We start from the raw sequence: 20557 nt of genomic DNA, 5'->3' as shown, positions 1-20557 counted from the left end.
ATCAATCACGATAGCGATGCAATGAGAATGACTAAGAATTAAAGACTCTTGATGTATCCATTCCATGACGAATTGATCAAGAGAAGGAATCTCGTTCATATCTTCAAAGCACTATAGTCTAATAAATTTGATAGTTAAAGTTTATAATAGGTACATTAGGAACTTAGTGAATATAATTTAATTAATCAAACCATATAATTAATTAAATTATATATTTAAAAAGTTCATATAAAAAAATACAAAAAATTAGAGAAAAAAATAGAGTTATTAAAAAAAAACCTAGAGTTATAAAAAAAATAGGGTTATTAAAAAAAAATCCAAGGGAATATTACAAATTCTACATGACGAGACGCTTGTCAAATTATATACATCGAGTCACAGACACTAAGTGAAGAAAACATTGAGACGACAAACACTAAGTAAAGAAAATCCACAGTGTTAAAGCTTTGAGGACAAAGCTTCTGAAGGGAGGGGCTATGTTATGAATATAATTCATAACAAGTAAATAAATAAAATAAATGTAAATATTAAATAATCAAATATTAATTAGGTTAAGTAGTCATTAAGTTAAGTGAAAAGGCATGTCTAAAAGACATGCCCATTCACAAAAGGACACCTGCTTAGGTATATATATGCGGGTCCTCATTGTAAACATTCATCACTTGTACAATTTTATATATAATAAATTATTATTAATAAATACCTCTTGTGTATTTTTACATTCAAGCCTACAAGCTATCAGTTTTTATGCTTCAGAGGGTGTTGGAGCCATATTTCTTATCTCCCATGTTGAAAATTGGGCAGCTATGGGATGAGTTTCCCCATAGAAACCCTAAGACCCCAAGAGGAGCCCAACTGCCCCAAACGAGAAAATTCAAATTAGATAAAGAAATATTAGTGTTACAAATTTGGGTTTGTAATTATTAAAGAAAATGTGTTAAATTTAAATTGGAGTATTTCCCTCCAAATAGTGAAAGTCGGCTTGACTCCTTTACCATCCAGGCAATCTTGAGGAAAGCCATAAAAGGGAGATCAATCCTCCTCCCAAAAAGTGTGAATTCAGATCACATCTCTGTGGCTTATTTTTAGTCAGTGTTCCATGAGGACTTGCCTCCCCCCCTAGGGGTCTAGTTTCCTCGCTCCCCCGCGCTCCGGGGACTTGGGGACGAGTAGGGGTCGTTTCCCCACGCTCCAAAAAATGAGGAAACTCGGGGGGATGTGCCAGGGGGTCGTTTCCCTTTCCTGAGGGGGCGTTTCCGAAAAGGGGGACGAGGGGGAACGAGAACACGTCTTAATTTTTAAAACAAAACTAAAATTTAATTAACTTAATACTAAAATTTAATTAACCTTAAAACTAACGCTCTTAACACTTAAGCGTAGGGTTTCATTGTTTCAAACTTTAGTTTTATTATGTTATAAAGCCGCAAGCTGAGACCTCACACCCACACACGCACAGCTGAAGCCTGAGACCTCACACGCATAGCTGAGACCTCACACCCTCACACGCACAGCTAACTCTTGAAAATTTCGACTCTTGATGTATCAAACGTGACTTTAATCTTTTATAATTCTATAAAATTTGGATTCTTGATGTATGATGTATCAGACTTGACTTTTATAATTTTATGTCAATATTGAATATTCACTGTTCAGTATTCAATGTTCATAGTAGGAAGTGGAACATCAATATGGTTTAAACTTTAAACTTTAATCATAATGTATGATGTTGATTAATAATTAGAATTTTAAATTTATATGATATTAGATAATGATATTCGTATCAATGATCATGTTTTGCAAATTTTCAATTCAAACCCAATTGTCATAGTGGACTCAATTAATAAATTATATTTTATATTTATAAGTTTTTAAGACCCTGACGCTCCCCCACGTTTCCTAAAAAATGATGGGGAGCTTTTGCATAGGCCGCTCCCGCGCCCCCTCGCTCCCTCGCCGCCTTGTCCCGGAACCTTGGTGGAACATTGTTTTTAGTGGCTCTCTTGTTGCTCTGATTAAATCTCAGAAGCTCGCATAACTTGTTTATCTCTGAAATACCACGGCTCTGTGGTTCGTATATGTTTGAGGTTATATTCTCTGCGGCAGGCTCACTACATTCTCTGTGATGGAACTCGCTCTTATTATGTGATGGATCTCACTCTTACGATGTGTCTCATATGACTCGCATTCGCTATGGCATCGCTCTTCACTGTGGTTTGTGGTTTTCTTTTGTGGCATATCTTGGCATCGCATTATGTAACAGTGGCTTGTTCTCATTACTATAGATCGCTCTCTACACAGTGGCTCCTATATACTTGAGGCTCACACTCTTAACTATGGTTCACACTCCCTGTGACACGCATTGTTATTTTTTTGTGACTCACACTTTTTGTTGTGACTGACATTTGTCATTACAGTGGCTTGCATCATTATTTGGTGGCTCGCATTTGATCCTATGACTCACAATTCTCTATATGGTTCGTTCTATTTCTTTGAGGCTCACATTATGTTTTTAGAATTGCTCTATCTCTCTATAACTCGCGTAGCATTCTCTGTATGGCTCGTATTCTTGAATCTTTATATGTATCATTTATGATGAGGTCTATTCCTACAATTTTGTAATAGTGATTCTTTTAATCCTTAAGAGCGTTGATTTGATAGTACAATGAAATTATGTCTATAATTTTCTTGAAAATATTGACAACAAAAACTGTTCTAATGGCAATATCCTTGATGATCCTCAAATATGACAATGAACTTTAGTATGGCTGTAACTTTGATATAGCAGTGAATGGATGGCAATGAACTTGGTAGTAACCTTGTAGGTCTGTAACCTTTGATGATGATTGTAATCTTTGATATGCCATTGACTATGGCATGACAATGTCCTTGACATGGCAGCAATCTTTGATATGGCAGAAACCTAGTATGGCAGTGACCCTTGGAGACAATGACCTCAAAACAATGGCAGTGTATGGACAAGGATGTATGGCAGTATCATATGATAGTAATTTATATGCATAACAATGACCTTGTTCCTTGATGACAATGCCTTTTCTATTATGATATATGATGACAATGAAACATATCATATAGTGTCCTTGCTCTTATGATGACATTAACGTTGCTCTTATAACAAAAATGATGAATCTTGACAATGATGATGTCCCTTGATAGTGAAGACTCCTGATGACACTTATTGCAGTGATATGGATGATGCTACTTCAGGCAATGATATGATAACATCTCTCTTGGATTTGTTTGATTATCAGAGGTTAGAGTGTTCAGTTCACAAACGAAGTTGTGAACTGACTTGGATTGGCCCTAGGTGGTCGAATGTGACTGATGATGATGTCTCATGATTATTGTACTTTGTATCTCAGCTGAATATATGATGAATATCTAATAGAAGAATATTTTGTTTGGGTTTTCCCCCTTGTCTGGTGTTGCCCTGGTCTCTGACTGTTATAATATATATATATATATATATATATATCTCAAAGTTAAAGTTAAAGTTAAATATTAAATATGTTACAGTTAAATATCAAATATGATGACAGGAATATCTCAACCCCAGATGTTAAAGTTAAAAGGACATATCAAAAATAGCAATGTAATGGTTCTAATAGATACAGGGAGCACTCACAATTTTTTGGACTGAAATATTGCAAAAAGGCTTAACATCTTCACATATCCAATGCCTAATGTAAAAGTGATGGTAGCAGATGGAAAGAAAATCGAAAAAGTGGGAAGAAATAGTGATGGACGTTATCGACGTGCTATCCATGTCGGATGGAAAAGACAATATCCTCATAGTAGTCGAGAGACTCACCAAGTATGCACACTTTATAGGAATGAAGAAATTAGACTCAACAAAACAAATTGCTGAGATATTTTGCAAGAATGTCTACAAAGTACATGGGTTTCCGAAAGTCATTGTTAGCGATAGAGATGCCAAATTTAAAGGGAATTTTTGGAATGAATTTTTCAAACATATTGGAACATGCCTCAACATGAGTTCAGCATGCTATCCTCAAACAGACGGTCAAACAGAAATTGTCAATAAATGTTTAGAAGCTTACTTTTGCTGTTATGCAATAGACAAACAAAATAAGTGGGCTCAATTGTTACATCTCACCGAATGGTGGTACAATTCCACTTATCACACTTCAGTGAAAATGACCCCATTTCAAGTTTTGTATTGGTATGAGCCTTCTAAATGTAAGGACTTTGCCATTATCGAGGCAAAATTTCCAGCAGTTAAAGATCAATTAGAAAAAACCCAAAATGTCTTCCAAGCATTAAAGGAAAATCTAAATATTGCAAGAAATCATATGAAGCAACAAGTTGACCAAAATAGAACAAGGAGAGAATTTGAGGTTGGAGAATGAGTATTTGTTAAACTTCAGCCTTACAAGCAATTGTCTTTAAAACAGAAGGGAAAAAACAAATTGGTACTAAAGTTCTATGGACTGTATGAGATTAGCAAAAAGATCAGCCAAGTAGCATACAACTTAAGCCTTCTTGATAATAGCCGAGTTCACAACGTTTTCCATGTAACTTGCCTTAAAAAAACATTAGGCAAACACCAAGCAACATAGGCAATACTTCGACATTAGATGATGAAGGGAAGATCATATTAGAACCAGAAGGAATCATCACCACTAGGGAAAAGAAATTACGATCACGAGTAATTAAAGAATACCTTATCAGGTGAAAGAACCTACTAGAAGAAGAAGCCTCTTGGGAGACGGAAGGATTCTGTCAATAACACCCTTTGTTACCTATGCCTTGAGGACAAAGCATTTTTTTGAGAGGAAGGCAATGTTCTATATATATGTTTTAATGTCTAATTAGGTAGAAGGGGCACGATCAAAGATCATGCCCCCTTGTGTAAAGACACCCAAGGTTATATTTAAGCCAGGGGCCCTTCCATTGTAAGATCATCATTCAATTTTCTATATATATATAATCTGTGAAAACAGAGTTAAATTGTTTTCTATTTCACTGACCTAAATCATGGTGTCTCTATTGTGCATGCTTTTCTTCTACTTTTCTTTATTGTTCCACTGCATTGTTGATGTTTATTGTTCTCTGTACATAATTGATAATGATGATATGAAGTTATGTATTATGTAAATGATTTAAAAGTTTGAAAATACAATTATCTACATCAACAATCTAGCCCTAAAAAAAATAACATCCCAAAACCCTCAAGCCCTGTTTCTTGTTTCCTTCACGTTCCTTGTTCTGTTTCCCAGTTCCCTTTTGCGGTCTCATACCATCTATCAAGTTTTATCTAGTTGGTAGTTTGTCAAGTTTCATACTTTGCTGCGGTGCATGTTTTGAAAATCTTTGCCCCTGTGAAGGTCTCTGGATAAAATGATAAAATGAAGGTAGTTTATTTTAATACCAAAGAGTGGGCATCCATAAGATGCCAGGACAAGGAAAACTTAAGCTTTGATTCTCTCAACAGAATCAGATTGCCGGCAGATCAGCACAGATCTGTCAGGAAAATTTTATGGAGAATTTTCTTTGTGCCATATCTTTACTGATCTGTTAAGACAACAGCCTAAAATAATTTACAACCTAATTTCCTAAGGTTTTATTGGCACATGTAACTTGGTTGCGGCTGTCTAACTGAAATAAATCAAGGGCTTTTACTAATGCTTGAAGTGCCCTTTCAGAAACTATTTCATACTTTGCAGTAGTATGCATGATGGGTTTAAACTAATCCTAGTCAAGGTTAGGTGTAAGCTTGTAAGAAGAAGTGAATGGGGACAAAACTATATCAAGTACCTGATCAAATCTCGTAAGTGTTATAAAGCCATTTGATGCCAAATTAGATACATCACTAAATAGCATTATAAGTTGTTCCCATGACTTTGAGACAGAGACTTGGGGAATATGTAGATGATATGTATGGTTGAGTCTGCAAAAGTGCTGTATAGGCCGTTAATCAGTTTGTTTTATATTTATTGCATTTCATGAGTAGACTTGGGAAATAGGTAGATGATCTGTATGGTTAAGTCTGCAAAAGTGCTGTATAGGCCGTTAATCAGTTTGTTTTATCTTTATTGCATTTAATGAGTGGCAATTATGGTCAGATATATCTAGTGATAGTTAGGCTTGAGGGAGATCCAGCTAATTTAAGAAATGTTTTAGCTAGGAAGAAACAAACAGGTATATATTGAAGGAGAATATTGAGGATTATTTCAGGCATGGTGTGCAGCTTTGTTCAGGTTGAAATGTTCACGTCTCACATTTCCTATTTTATTTCAGGGAACTAGTGTTATCTTTTGTAATTCTGACCAATTTTTTCTCTAACTTTTCTCTGTGTTGGACATTGGGTTTTAGAATAAATAATGCAGCACAGATTCCCCACTATCTCCAATCTACATATAATTGTTTTGATCACACTAAATGTAGTCTTTTATTGACAAGGTTTATAAGTCTTGCTACTGCATGTCAAGATTTTAACATATGAACGTGTTTTCTTGCAGATGAGACGTGATGTAGACCTCCTTGTGAAAGAAATTAATGGTCCTTACCTGGACCATGTAATCAGTTTGCTTGTGTCTTGTCCAAATGAAGTTCTTGTTCTAGTGAAACAAAGTGTTCTCCATACCTCACAAACATTATTAGATTCTGTGCCTATAATAATGGATGTCATGATTGAAGCAGTGGTGGAAAAGTCTGTTGAGGTTAGTGTTAGTTTTCTCTGAACTTTTCTTCTTTATATGCTGCATGAGAAAAGGATTGGATGTTTGTTCTAACTGAATAAGGATATATTGTTTTAATCTCAGCTAAGCGTTTTGACGTTTGCTAGATATAGATATAAATATAGATAGACAGATAATAGATAGGATATGGTTTTGAAATTTAGATTCTGAGCTGATTTACTTTGGACATACTCATCAACTTGATTTGCATAATGTTTTATAGAAATAATAACAGTTAATAAACAAGTTTCTGATAATATATATGCTGTCTTATCTTATCGTTTAAACTGTTTAATGATTTGGGCTCGAGATTACCTGTTTTCTCCTTTTTAGGAATTTTTTGTGTACCACCAGGGTTGTTCTTGATCTGATCTGGCTAACTTTGTTTTGGACAATGCATTAGAATAAGGAAAAATTTATAGACTCGCCAAACAATTGTTATGATCTTTCTCAACTACTCTCAATGCAGTTGGAGTTCCCAAGTACATGAATACCATGTCTAGAGAAGACCATGTAAAGAGTAGAGAATATGGAGGAACATACCTAATTTCAAAAGTTGAGTGCAGATAACCATATCCTGATTTTAAGAAACAGAGAGGTATTCAAAGAAATGTTAGTTTGAATGATAAAGTCAACGAGATTTTATTTTTGACCTGTGTGCAAATATCAAACTCATGACAAGAAGAAATCCGTGGCATAATTTGTTAAAGAGCACTATTTAAAATTCACTCCATAGAACCTGCAATAAACCTAGATCAACGAAAAGCATGTCCATCAGGTGACGGGAACATCCAAATTAGCTAGGCCACCAAATCCCAACCATCCCAATGCCCCTCAAACTGCGACACATGAAAAGCCTCCTAAGCAGGGAAGAACTTGCAATCATGTGAATTTAAAATACCGCATTTTAACAAATTGTGTGCAAAGATTTCTTCTTGTCATAAGTTTGAAATTCACACACATGCCAAAAATATAATCCCTATGAGAATTCCAATTATGTCACACAAGTGTGGGGTGAAGAACCTTGTGGTGCATTCCTTGCAGAGTTGCCAATGCATTTGGAAATCAGACCCTTATTTTAAACACAAGGTTTTTGTTAAATTTCTAATACTAGTTGTCTCCTCATGGGACAACCGAGTGGTTGGCACAATGGATGTTATCCCCTCCACCAGGTTTTAAATCCCACAGGGTGCGTCTTTGGCCTATTGTGATAAGGCTCTGCCACCCTCATGGAGTGTTGGCTCTTGCTAAGTCATAAAACTCTGGTAGGCTTACGGGCTGTTGGATATACTCTTGGTGTTATAGTGGCAGTACTAGGTTTGATCTTAGGCCTCGCCCAGATTACTCCAACGAGTTATTGATTCACCATGGTTTAATTTATTTTTTTTCTACTACCAGTCTAGATTTATTTATACCTCAACATTTTTTATTCCTAGAAAATTGTTAAATAAAATTTTGAATTGCTATGAAAATAAAATCACTTATATTTAACTTCTGAAATAAAATATTTGCAGCGGAAAAATAAATCAGAGAGATCAATCACATCACAACAGTAAGTATACACCCATAACAATTTTCCTTTATTTAAAATCCTTCAGAAAATTTGGGTCTAGACTGATAGAGAAAAATACATAGAAAAATGCATAGCTGGAACCTGCAACTCAGCCTCCTTTAGGAAACTCGGCCCAAGTAATTCAGCCCACACCAGAAAATCAGCCTCCTAAAGAATTTGGCCTTAGAGAAACTCGGTCTCCACTACCAGCAAATTGGCTTCTCCTTTCCTCCTCGTACGACCCCTGCGCACTCGAGAAAAATCTGCCCACTAGATAAATCAATGTCTCCACAACTCGACCTCCTCTACGCTTTACCTACTTGGCCTCTCGATTTCCTGAACTCGACCTCCTGAAAATACTCCCGAAATTTCCCTGCACTCTTCCTCCTTCTTAATAGTCTAGCTGAGCCTCTTGCTCTAGAGAAAATTGCTTCCTCCACTTGTATGCCTTCACCTCTCCCTTAGGCTTACTTTATAACTTCATTAAGCCAAATCCTTAACCCTAATCTTCTAAGTGATTGACTATCGAGATTAGATATCGCCTCACTTGTGATCAACAATTGAGATCATATCCAAGTCACTTAAATAATTAAATTCTTTATGCTATAAGTACTTTGGCTTAATAGTCCACAATAATTAATTGACTTACTCCACCATGTTGGAAATTCACTGAATTTTTAATCATGGTAATTACTTGTGACTATTTATATATGTTTTCATATAGCATTTACTTTATCCATTAGGTCATCGAGCAATTATACAAATACATTGCTCAAAAAGACAAGAGACACCAGAAATTAGGCTAGAGGCTAGGGAAAAACCAACAAGGGGAAAACCCATCAATCCTTTCCTTATAGATTCTATGTCAACAAGAGAAATCCAAGTCAAACTAACCAGTGATCGAAGTGCCAAGTCAACCCTCCAAGCTCTGCCATGATTTGTCCAATCAATTTGTTTATACATGCCTGCCATGTCACAAAGATATAGGTGCCATAGAAAGCTTGCTTCATTATTGGGAAAGGTGCCACAGGAGCTCACATCAGCACAAAGAAATATACCACAAGAGCTCATATCATCATGGAGAGACATGTCATAGAAACTTGCATCATCATCACAAAAAATTGCATCATCATCAAAGAAACTTGCATCAAGATGGAGAGATGTGTCGTATCATCATGGAGAGATGTGTCACAGAAACTCACATCATCATCACAAAAACTTGCATCAATATGGAGAGATGTGTCGTATCATCATGGAGAGGTGTCACAAAAACTCGCATCAATATCACAGAAAATCGCATCAATATGGAGAGATATGTCACAAGTTTGCATCACAAAAACACTGGTGCCTTAAATAGCTCGTATAACATAGAGAAGTTTTTTTTCTTCAGATGTCCGAATTTACTCTTCCACTGATGAAGTCTGAATTTCTTACCAAATGGTGGAGGATAATTGCCAATATATAGTTGTTTCGTCATCCGAAATGACACTTCTTTTGGGCAGGCCGACTTGTCTTTTGGAGGGCTGACTTGGTCAACTTGAGGACACAATTATACTTTGAAAAATTCAATTTTCTTTTCTTTTTCAATGTCCAAATGTGGCATGACAAAACAAATTCTTTTTGACTCTTAGCCTGAACAACATGCTTAAATAAATTCATCAATGACAAATTATATGTTATGAAGACCGAACCTTGTTACATTTCCAACACTCCCTCTTAACTAGGGAGGTATTCATAATGATTCATCAGGCTAATCTCAAGTTGAAGACTCTATAAGAAAGGATCTGGATTGATAAGCATCAATGATGATTGTATCATCATAAACAACATTGTCACATTACCAAGGCCTTGACAAGTAAGCTCTATCTCTCCGCTAGATCAAAGCACAATGTTGGGAGACATTCAATAGGACACCACACTGCCTCCCCGAGGGCACATACTCCACCTAGGATCACCGGAGTATGTCCTCCACAGGACCATTTCCCTCAAGAAAATGTTAGTCCACCAGACCATTCTTTATCCAAGTCCATGTACTTGACTTAGGGTGTTAATCCTAATCTGCCACAGTACATGACTCAAGAATGTTTGTCCAAGCTACTTATCCAATCCACCATTCTCCTTATCCATGTACTTGACTTATGGTTGTTAGTCCTAGTTACAGTACATTACACAAGGAGTACTATGTGTCCAACCTCATTCGCTCTCAACCTGAGAGGAAAAATCCACAGGCTCAAGCTTGCCTTGGAAGTACTCATACTTCCCTTACATCAACTAGAAGTTCAATTGTAGAGATTGGTTGTAGCTTTCTTGGCACCTATATGCACCATACTCTTGAAACATAATGTGCTTCGACCTTCCATGAAAACCAAGTTCTCTGGTCGAATCCAACATGTTATCAAACAGTGCATCCAACATTTTTTGAAGCCAAATTGCTTCACAGCTTGCCTTTCAAGTTGCAACATACTTGGTCATTGAGTGCAACAAATGTCTTATTTCCTGCTCATCCACAAAATCAGAGACCAATAAGAAGTGATATACAAACTTTCTTTGTTTTCAACACTCCTTGTCCTGCAACCATGCTTCTCTGACTATGCCATGACCAATCATACCATGCTTGTACTTGATCCATCATCGATTACCCTGATTGACAATCCTGATTTGTCACTTAAGCTATTAGCTACCAAGTCAAGATCCTTGAATTCTGAAGCCAAAGACAAGGGTTACAGAAGAAAATATTCTGGTCAACGCAACTCCCTCTGACACATAGGCTCTCCTACTATTGTTAGAAAACAAATTATATAGGATCAACCTTGATCCATCAATCCCAAAGGAGTCTTCCTTCACAAGCATAGGACTTCTTCATATACCTCCCAAGCTTGAGATAACTCTTATGTACACTTCTTCTCTCATCAAAGAAAATGATCTCTGCAACTATCAGATGTGATAACAAAAATCATGAATACAATAAACCTTTAATAGAAGTGTACTTGACAAGACATCCCCTCATAGACTTCTTCTGGAGGTAATTCTTTGCTTTGTACTTCTTGCCAGCCAATCATGTTTTGTCATAAATGAAGGGCATTTTGCTCCCTCTTAGTCTAGATCTCCTTTATTACAATATCGCTCATTAGAACGAGTCTCTTTCTTATAACTTTTCTTTGTTCTTCCATTTGTTGCCAAGGCTTTGGCAACCTTCGTTGTGTACCTACAATCCTCATTAGGAGACCATGGAAGAACAATTTATAATCAAGCAAAGAATTTGAAGACAAGAGACTATCTAATAATAACAACATCAATAATAATTGCAAAAGAGAGATATAAGATACTTATCTTTGGAGAAGAATGACAACTCCCTCTTGATTTGTTGACTTCTTGCATATATCTCCAACTTTGTCAGCTTTATCCACATCATCATTGTGATGTCATTTCTTTCTTGTAAGATCCTAGGGTTTTATAGGCCATAGGGGTTTTCTTGTTCAAACCCCTTAGTATATTAGGGTTTACAAACCTTAAATTTGACATGTTGTTCTTGACATAGATTAACCAATCATCTTGGATCTCTGGCATAACAGACCCTTAAAGATGCGTGCCAATATTAGTTAGGTCATCTCTCATATCAATCAGGTTGGATTCTTGCAATATGTATTTCGTCCTGCTATCATGAATAGAAAACAATCTTATGGTCACAAGATCAATCTGTAACCTACACGGACTTGTGCCACAGAGAAAGGATCTTCAAAAAATGAATAGGTTCAAATACTTGTCACAATAATACTACTGAAATTCGAATGCCATAGTAGAAGGGCTTGATTGGTCATATTTTAGAAAGATAAGGCTCCAAGGCTTCAAACTGGAGCTCAGATTTCAGACTCCTTCCTGTGTTTAAATGCTTCAGAAATTTCTTTCACAAGTTTACACTCATCTACAAATTCAAACTTCTCTTGTAGATAATAGGGCTTGTATCTTCATGGCTCGAACTGGTGCTATGACTTAAGACCCTTTTCACAAATTTTTGGATGTGAGTGCTATGGTCTTCTTCAAACTTGTCATTCATACTGATCTCCTATTAGACTTGTCTCAAACATGTCTTCTTGCTTACTCAAAAATTTCAGATGTCTATACCCACCTCTAGTGGGTGACCCCTATAGGAGAAATTTTCTCCTAGATTTGTCTTCAGCCGACAACCAATAGCCCTTTTATAGCTAATTGATAGCTCAATATGCCATTATTCTTCACCACCTGAGCCAGCCATTGTGGACCCTCACCATATGTTATGATCATATGTTTGAAGGTGGGCCTTCCAACCCCGAAGGTATGACATTTCATTATGTAATTGGGTGTTTATGCTTGCTTTTCTTGGGCATATTTGCACATGGATTGGTCAGGGGATTCGGTGGAAAGAATAGTCTTTGCCTGTATTGTTGTTCTCTTACCTTAGCTTGGGGGTTAATCTTGTATCCTAGTCCTGTGGGATCTCCTTTAATGGGTACTAGCTTTAAGAATGACACTAGATGGGAAATCCCGATTCTGGCTATGTGGTCCTACTTCCCCGACACCATATCTCACACTCCCCTCCACTTATTATAACCCATTTCTGCTTTTTTCCCATCTAGGTCCACATTTGTCCATTGGGTCCACAAGGTGTTAGCCTACCCTTCCCCTTGCCCCCACCTTGGGTCGGGCTTGGAACAATGCGTCAAAGGTTGATGTAGCTAAAAGAAAGTTAAAAGCATAATTTGGCCACTGATAATAGGAAATGTACCATAAAATGCAAAAGATGGCCGGGACATTAAAATTTAGCATGTGGGCAAAATCCAGGCATGAGCTCTACCCCTTATATATATGGCCATTACCCTGGTTCCTAGAGCCCCTATGAGTGCTCCCTTACATCATCAAGGAACCCATGATTGTCCCAACCCCTGGTGGGCGATGAGCTGCCCCACTTTAACGGGGGATCCACTGCTATATCTTATGCATCATGCTCTCATCCCCTTGAGCCTCAAGCAGTAAAATGAAGAAAAATCAATAAAAGGAAAAAGGCATATGAAGAAGGGTGGAAAAATAAAGGTTGGGGTAACTCATGTACCACGATTTCTCCCTCCTACATTCATACACCCAAGGTATGTGCCTCCCTTATCATAGCTAACCTTGTACCATGGCATGTGGCTTGGAGCCTCCCCTTTTGCCCCCACTCCGTTCCATCATTATTTCACATAACCCCTGCCATTTGGTGGATGTACCATGGAACTTCCACTCCCTTAGAGGTAGAAACCACCTAATAGGGTCCTTCATTAACCTCCTTGTCAAGGAAAATACCATTAGTACATGTTTAAAGCCCATTTGGAAGGGCATGCCACTATGAAGTGTCCACTTCTCCCCTTGATTAGCAAGCTTATTTACTCAATTGCACTAATGAATTGTTGTACTAGAAGGTGAGGAGACACATTGGATCTTATATAGGATTGCAGGTGGGTCTTCATCTTGGAATTGGTCTCCCTATACGAGGTCCAAGCCCTCGAGAGAGTCCTAATGGCACTTATAGGTTGAGCGTTGAGAGCCATGGGTCTCTAGCCTTGTAGAGCATTGATTACTACACCATGGGGTTTTTCACTGGCACACATTGCTATGTTCGTGCCCCAATCATACAAAGATGATGATGCACTAGGACCACGTTGCCTAGTCGACCACACATTTACACTTGACACTTGGCAATTGATCCAGGACCCTAAGGAGGTTTGTCTCATTTGGAGAGACATGGGAGGGCATGTGCCATCTTCTAGTCCTCATTGATGGAGCAACGACTTGTTATGGAGCCACTTGGAGACTCATGAGACTATTGATTGTGCCCCACAACCACTTGGGAGCAACACAAGATGTTTTGCTTGGAAATCAAGAGGCCACCCGCTTGATTATCATTTTTGGAGCCCTACTCTTCATCATGGCACATTGAGGGCTCATCTTGGCCTTCCAACGGCCCTTCACACCATTTTTTATCATTTCGGCCTCATTAGGAAGGCTTATTTTACACATTTGAGCTATTTGGTGGGCTTGTCACCAAAGTTATTGTTATTTGCACATTAAAATATTATTAGGGGCTTAATTAGGTTAGTTAGGCCATTCAAACTTGTGAGAGGCTCATATAAATTGAAGAGACCTCATTTGTAATTTCATCATCACTTGGATTTGGGAAATCTCTCTCTAAAGTATTCAGACTTGCAATTGTGGAATGATTTGGATGAATAAATGCATTTTGATGTGTGGAAAATTTTCCCTATTTGTCTTGGAGCTTCTTGTTGGCAAGATTATGGATGGATATATTCTTATTTGTCTTGTATGTTCAATATAATGCTATATTTATGTCTCAATGGATGTCTAATGTATAGAATTATTTTCTTATGGTGAAATAATATGCCCTAATTAATGCGAATTAGTGGAATCATTGAAAATATTGGAGATTTTTGCATGTGCTACTCATTGGACAAAGAATGAATGAATGTTCCTAGGGGACAATTTGCATTTGCATCCTTGAAACTCCATAATAATTGCCATCGAAGTGTAAAAGTCTAAAGAAGTTGTGTAGTTTCATGCAGAGATAGTGACGCTGCTTCTTTAGGCCTCCTTGAAGAGCAAAGTTCCTAAATCTTGATCATTTTGACTCCAATCTTCCCAATAGCCAGGCACTGGCCTTAGATCCTTGGTGATCAGTCCCGCTTAATGAAATATCATTCCTTCACCTCTTTTCTTCGTCTCTCTAAGGATAAGGAGATTTTCTAGGGCTTGGTGCAAAATTTTAGGAAGGGGGAATTTTGGGATTCCGGCTAGACCAAATTCTTCATTTGTGTTTCCTCTAGGCATCCTCCAATTTTCAAAGATTCTGACAGTGGAATTCTAAATAGATTGATGCGCTAGCTACCACACCAAGTGGGAACCCTTGAAGCTTCTTTTGACATGGGGATTTCTTGAAGGTTTGCACTTTGTAGTTCATCATTCAAAACATTTTCTCTTAACTATAATTGACCATTGGATGAGCCTTTACCTCGGTATATCTCTCAAACCTAGGTCTCTTATAGTATTTCTCTCAAGGGGTTTTTCGTGGAAAGTCATCCTAGCTTCTCCCAAAACTCACACTTTGATTGAATCTTTGCATTGAATAAGCCATCCTTGCCTCACTTTGGACCTTGGTATAGACATATTAATTGCAAGTGAGGAATATTGGAAGTCTTGATCTTAGGCACTTATCATTCTTGATCATTCCTGAGCTCGTCCTCTAGTCATCCTTCACAGGTTCTTCTTGGGGAGCCTTTTAGCTTCCTTTTGAAGCATTTGAACCATTAATTGAGCCTCTCCTTGAATGGGCCTTGGAAATCATTTCATATCTCGTCATTGATCCCATCATCCTAAGTGATTTCCTCTATACTGGGACTCCTCTTGTTGGTGAAAATCCAAGAAGAGAAGGGGACTTAGGCTATGGTGACAGTGGGCCTTTGTCCCAAATTGTTCTGCCTTTGAGCTCTAGCTTACAAACTAGGCCTGCTAGTTTGTGCAACAACATAGACCAATGTTACCTTAGACAAAGGACCATAGAGATCACTTTGGACTTTACCACAGAGACTTATCATAGAGCGCAAAAGTATTAAGCTTTCAAAGGAGCTTTGACTTTGGATTATGTTTCAACATTCTACTAGGCCTTTGCAATATCTTTTGAATGTTTTGTAATGATTTGATAGAGTAATATTTGCACCTTCAGTAGATCACAATGTCAGTCAGACCTTGCACTACTTTGTTTTGTGGGCCTCATATTCATCTTTATTATTGTAAGTGCTTTCATGACAAATGAGTACTTTGCCTTGAAGACTTGTCATTGACTCTGTATAGTTGTTAAAAGGATACATCTCATGAAATTGTTGGTTCAGACAGATATGTTTCTCAAAATTCCTCTAAACTGCTTTAAAAGTTACTTAGGATCGACTCTCTTAATTTATCCTTTCAATAGTTCTCGCTTAGGAATTTCAAGAACAAAAATATATTCTTTTTTACTTCAGTTACAGTGCACATGCTCGGTATTCAACAATGAGATTGTTCCTTTTTCCCTTTGGCCTTCTAATAGGGTATTTGAGTTTTTCGGCCTCCTGAGATCATCTTGAGGCCTTCTCGACCTTTCTGCACCATTCTGTTGTCTTAGTACTGAGACAGGTTTTGAGACCTAGAGCTTGAGAGCTACGACTTTCCTATGAACTTTTCTTGCACCAACACATTGTTTTCCTTTGATATGGAACATGGTTGCATTTATATCTTAGCTCTGATACCATGTTGGAAATTGACTGAATTTATAATCATGGTAATTACTTGTGACTATTTATATATGTTTTCATTTAGCATTTACTTTATTCATTAGGTCATCAAGCAATTCACAAAAATATAGGTGCCATAGAAAGCTTGCTTCATTATAGGGAAAGGTGCCATAGGAACTCGCATCAACAAAGAGAAATACACTGTGGGAGCTTGTATCATCATAGAGAGATGTGTCACAAAAACTTGCATCAATATCATAGAAACTTGCATCAATATGGAGAGATATGTCACAGGTTCACATCACAGAAAGACTGGTGCCTTGAATAACTCGTATACGACAGAGAAGTTTTCCTCATATGTCTGAATGTACTCTTCAATTGATGAAGTTTGAATTTCTTGCCAAATGGTGGAGGATAGTTGCCAATATATAGTTTTGTTCTTTCATCCAAAAGGACATGTCTTTTGGGCAGGCCAACTTGTCTTCTGGAGGGCCAACTTGATCAACTTGAGGACACAATTATACTTTGAAAAAATCAATTTTCTTTTCCTTTTCAATGTCCAAATGTGACATGACAAAAACATATTCTTTTTTACTCTTAGTATGAAGAACATGCTTAAATAAATACATTGACGAAAAATTATACATTATGAAGACCGAATCTTATTACATTTCCAACACACCAAGGAAGCAACTAAGAGACAATCAACCATCTTCTACATGCTAAGACACCAAGCTCATGTACAAGACCTTTCGAAGCTACCAAGAACTTCAACACTCCCTCCTAGCAAGGAAGGGATTCTTCATCACCCCTAGCTTGTCTCTGTAAAACATGAACTTCCATTTCCCTAGAGGTTTGGTGAGAATATTTGCCACTCGGTCCTCTGTGGGAATGTTCTGCGATCTCGCAATACCTCTCTGAACCTTGTCTCTAATGAAATGATATATGATCTCTATATGTTTGGATCTGTCATGAAACACATGATTTTCAGAGAGATTAATGCAACTCTGATTATCACAGTGAATCATCATGGGATCCAACTCAAGACCAAATAACCTTATGAGCATCTTGCGAAGCCATATGGTTTCACAACTTCCCATGTACTCTGCCTTTTCTAAGCTAAGTGCCACTGACTGCTGCTTCCTTTGGAATTTGTGCATATTTGGAAAGTAACTTTACTACTTGAAATGGAAATGCTGCTACTACAACTCTATAATTCCACACATCTAATCAATCACAGGTATTTCCTGTAATTCAGAAATCAAATCTACAACTATTGTTACTATTGTTGCAACAAAGAAATTAGATTTGCACTTCATCTACTTGTTGAAGACATAAACAAAATAAATAAATCTATCAAGTGAAAGGAAGCGGTGGTGTTTCTCATGTTGTTCTGGGGGCTTGGCCAATTGACAATATCCTTCATATGCCCTTAATTGCCAAGATAGGTATAAACAAGAGCATTTGCAGATTTGAGAATCAAAATGTAACTCCGACCTTCTTTCTGCCTTTTACAGTCAAGAGAAGGAAGGCTTAACAACCAACACTAGGAAAAGTTATAATGTTTTGTAATGTCATTTTGTTGATTTTTGTAGCTCAGGCAGGTACTTCTGCACAAGCCTTATGTCTAGGCATGCAAAAGTCTCCCATATTCTCCTTAGAGCAGTTGCTCTAGAGTGAGCAAGTTGCTGATGTAACTTAGTCTAAGTCTAACTTAGGGAAAAACACATATTAATATGTTGGATTATTGAGCTAAAAGAAACTTAGGAAAAGTAAAGTAATTTACTTTAGTAAGTTTTAATCGTAGCCGTTGATTTCAAGCGAGGCGGGATCTAATCTAGGCTGTTAATCACTTTGAGATTAGGGTTAGGGTAAGGGATTTAGCTCAATGTAAAGTTATAAAAGCAAGACTGAGGAGAGGAGATAGACACACTATAACAACACAAGATTGAGAGTGACATCTCAGTGAGCGGTGTGCTTGGTCCGAGGGATTGCAGAGGGGTTGGAGATCAATATCTATAGGAAAGATCGAGCAATGAGCTAGGGTATATTTGCTGGATCAGATCCAGGTTATTGTATTATGTATTTTCTCAAGTGGGCAATCATCCCAGAACAAGAGCCCACCTAAGTTTGGATTTTTGAAAGAAAAACTTGTTGGGCAAAAATTTGTTTGTGTCATTGTGATTGATATTGTTATATTTGCTTCTGCTGAATTTGTTAGGAGCCTAGTTGTGTTTATTCAATCAATCAATTTTTTGCTAGGGATTAAATATCGAGTGCTAGGTTCACAGGAAATCTAACATGGTACTAGAGGTCGAAAGTTGAAAATAGATCTTGGAATCACGAAAGCCAGGTTCGTATATGATCTCTCGGGCTAGGTTTGGCCCCGATTGTACGAGACAATTTCTTTTTTTTAGGGAAGTTGAATGACTGAAGAGTTTTTTTTTCGGCAAGCGGGGGCTGATTTATTTTCTTTTTTTTTAAACATAAAAAGGGGAATCGATGACTGTGGTGGCCAGTGGCCGCAAACCAATTGCCAGTCACTAACCTAGCCAATGGATTTGATAGTAGGCAATGTGCACATCGGACGATAGAGCAATTGGGCTTTGTAGGGATCGACGCAGGGGGAGCACAATGTAGGAGAAGGTCGCGGGTCGAAGTAGAGTACGGCCATGAAGGTCCCTTAGTTGAAGTGGCCAACAAGAACAGGATGTCAGACTTGCCACTAGGGCCAACAAGCTGACATAGTATCGAGATGGGAGATGGTGCAGGCAAATAGCGATTCAACAACTAGCACAGGGGGCAAGTGAGCCAAGCCAACAAGCTGCAAGGCTTGGGGTTGTGACAATAGACGTAGCTGAAACTACAACCACTTGGGCTGACCAACCGCAAAAGGAGACATGGCCGACATCTAGGCATCAAGACATGCCAAGATGATAGTTAAGCCCAACAACAACATTGATGGTTGAGGCTAAGTGAGGGGATTGCATCAATGGGACATTGAGCCGACAAGGACACATGGTTGACAGGAATGCATAGGCTCAGAGAAAGCCAACTTGGAGTTGGTAGGGCTTGGTGCATCAAGGAAATTAGCTGTGGCTGATAGAGAAACAGGGATAGATCGATTGCAGGGGCACTGACTACCACAGGCAACAACACAGACTAGACAACCCGCAGGAGGAACCCCACATAGCGGTCAACCGACAACCTTGTGCAACAAACATAGGTGCTATTAGTGGAGGTTGGGGGTGGTAGAATTGTAGAAGGCAGAAGGCTGTGGGGTTTGAGCAGCTGTAGACAACATGAGGAGCACAATTTTCTTCTTTATCAAGGAAAATTGTTTTTGACAATGTTTGATTAGTTGCATGAAGATGACTAACAGTCACAGGTTGGAAGATCATTTGCATGGGTTGTCTAACTACAACATCTGGAAGGAGAGAATTATGTTGGTGTTAGAGGAGAATGAGATTTGAGAGTTTGTAGCACAAACTCAGATTCCTCCTATCGATGCAACACTTTTGGTCGCCCATAAGCAGAAGGACGTGAACCCAGGAGGACTATCCTGGACGAAATGAAGGATCTCATTATTCCTCATATTTCGAGAAGAAAATTGCAGAGAAATGTGGGAGGCATTGACCAAGCTATACCAAAGTGACAACTAGAACCGAAAAATGGTGCTGAGAGAGAAACTTGGGAGCACCGAGATGTCCAAGACTGAGACAAGTTCTTATCTCACCTGAATATCTCAAGTACGAGACGAGCTTTTTGCAGTAGTGGAGAAAGTGTTGGACTCGTAACTAGTAAGGACACTCTGAACAGATTCACAGAGAAATGGGGTACCTTTGTTAAAGTAGTCGTGGCACGGGAGAATTTCCTAACCTGGGATAGGTCTCTGAACACATTCATAGAGCAATGGGGTACCTTTGTTAGAGGATTTATGGCACGGGAGAATCTCCCAACCTGGGAATGGTTGTGGGATGATTTCACCTAGGAGG

General features: G+C 38.0%; 1 protein-coding gene across 1 annotated transcript in view; it reads left to right on the top strand.

Annotated features, from left to right (window-relative positions):
* The window catches only part of LOC149223160 (conserved oligomeric Golgi complex subunit 2-like), a 149551-nt gene that overhangs the window by 75978 nt on the left and 53016 nt on the right, over positions 1-20557 (top strand). Inside the window, exon 4 of the mRNA XM_089387805.1 lies at positions 6501-6701. Coding sequence (XP_089243931.1) covers positions 6501-6701 — 201 coding nt within the window. The remainder of the gene's footprint in view (positions 1-6500; positions 6702-20557) is intronic.

The sequence above is a fragment of the Pinus tabuliformis genome, chromosome Q (assembly GCF_031772625.1).
Source record: "Pinus tabuliformis cultivar Carrire ecotype Pingquan chromosome Q, CPIR1, whole genome shotgun sequence".
Lineage (NCBI taxonomy): Eukaryota > Viridiplantae > Streptophyta > Pinopsida > Pinales > Pinaceae > Pinus > Pinus tabuliformis.
This window is presented reverse-complemented; position numbering and strand designations above follow the sequence as displayed.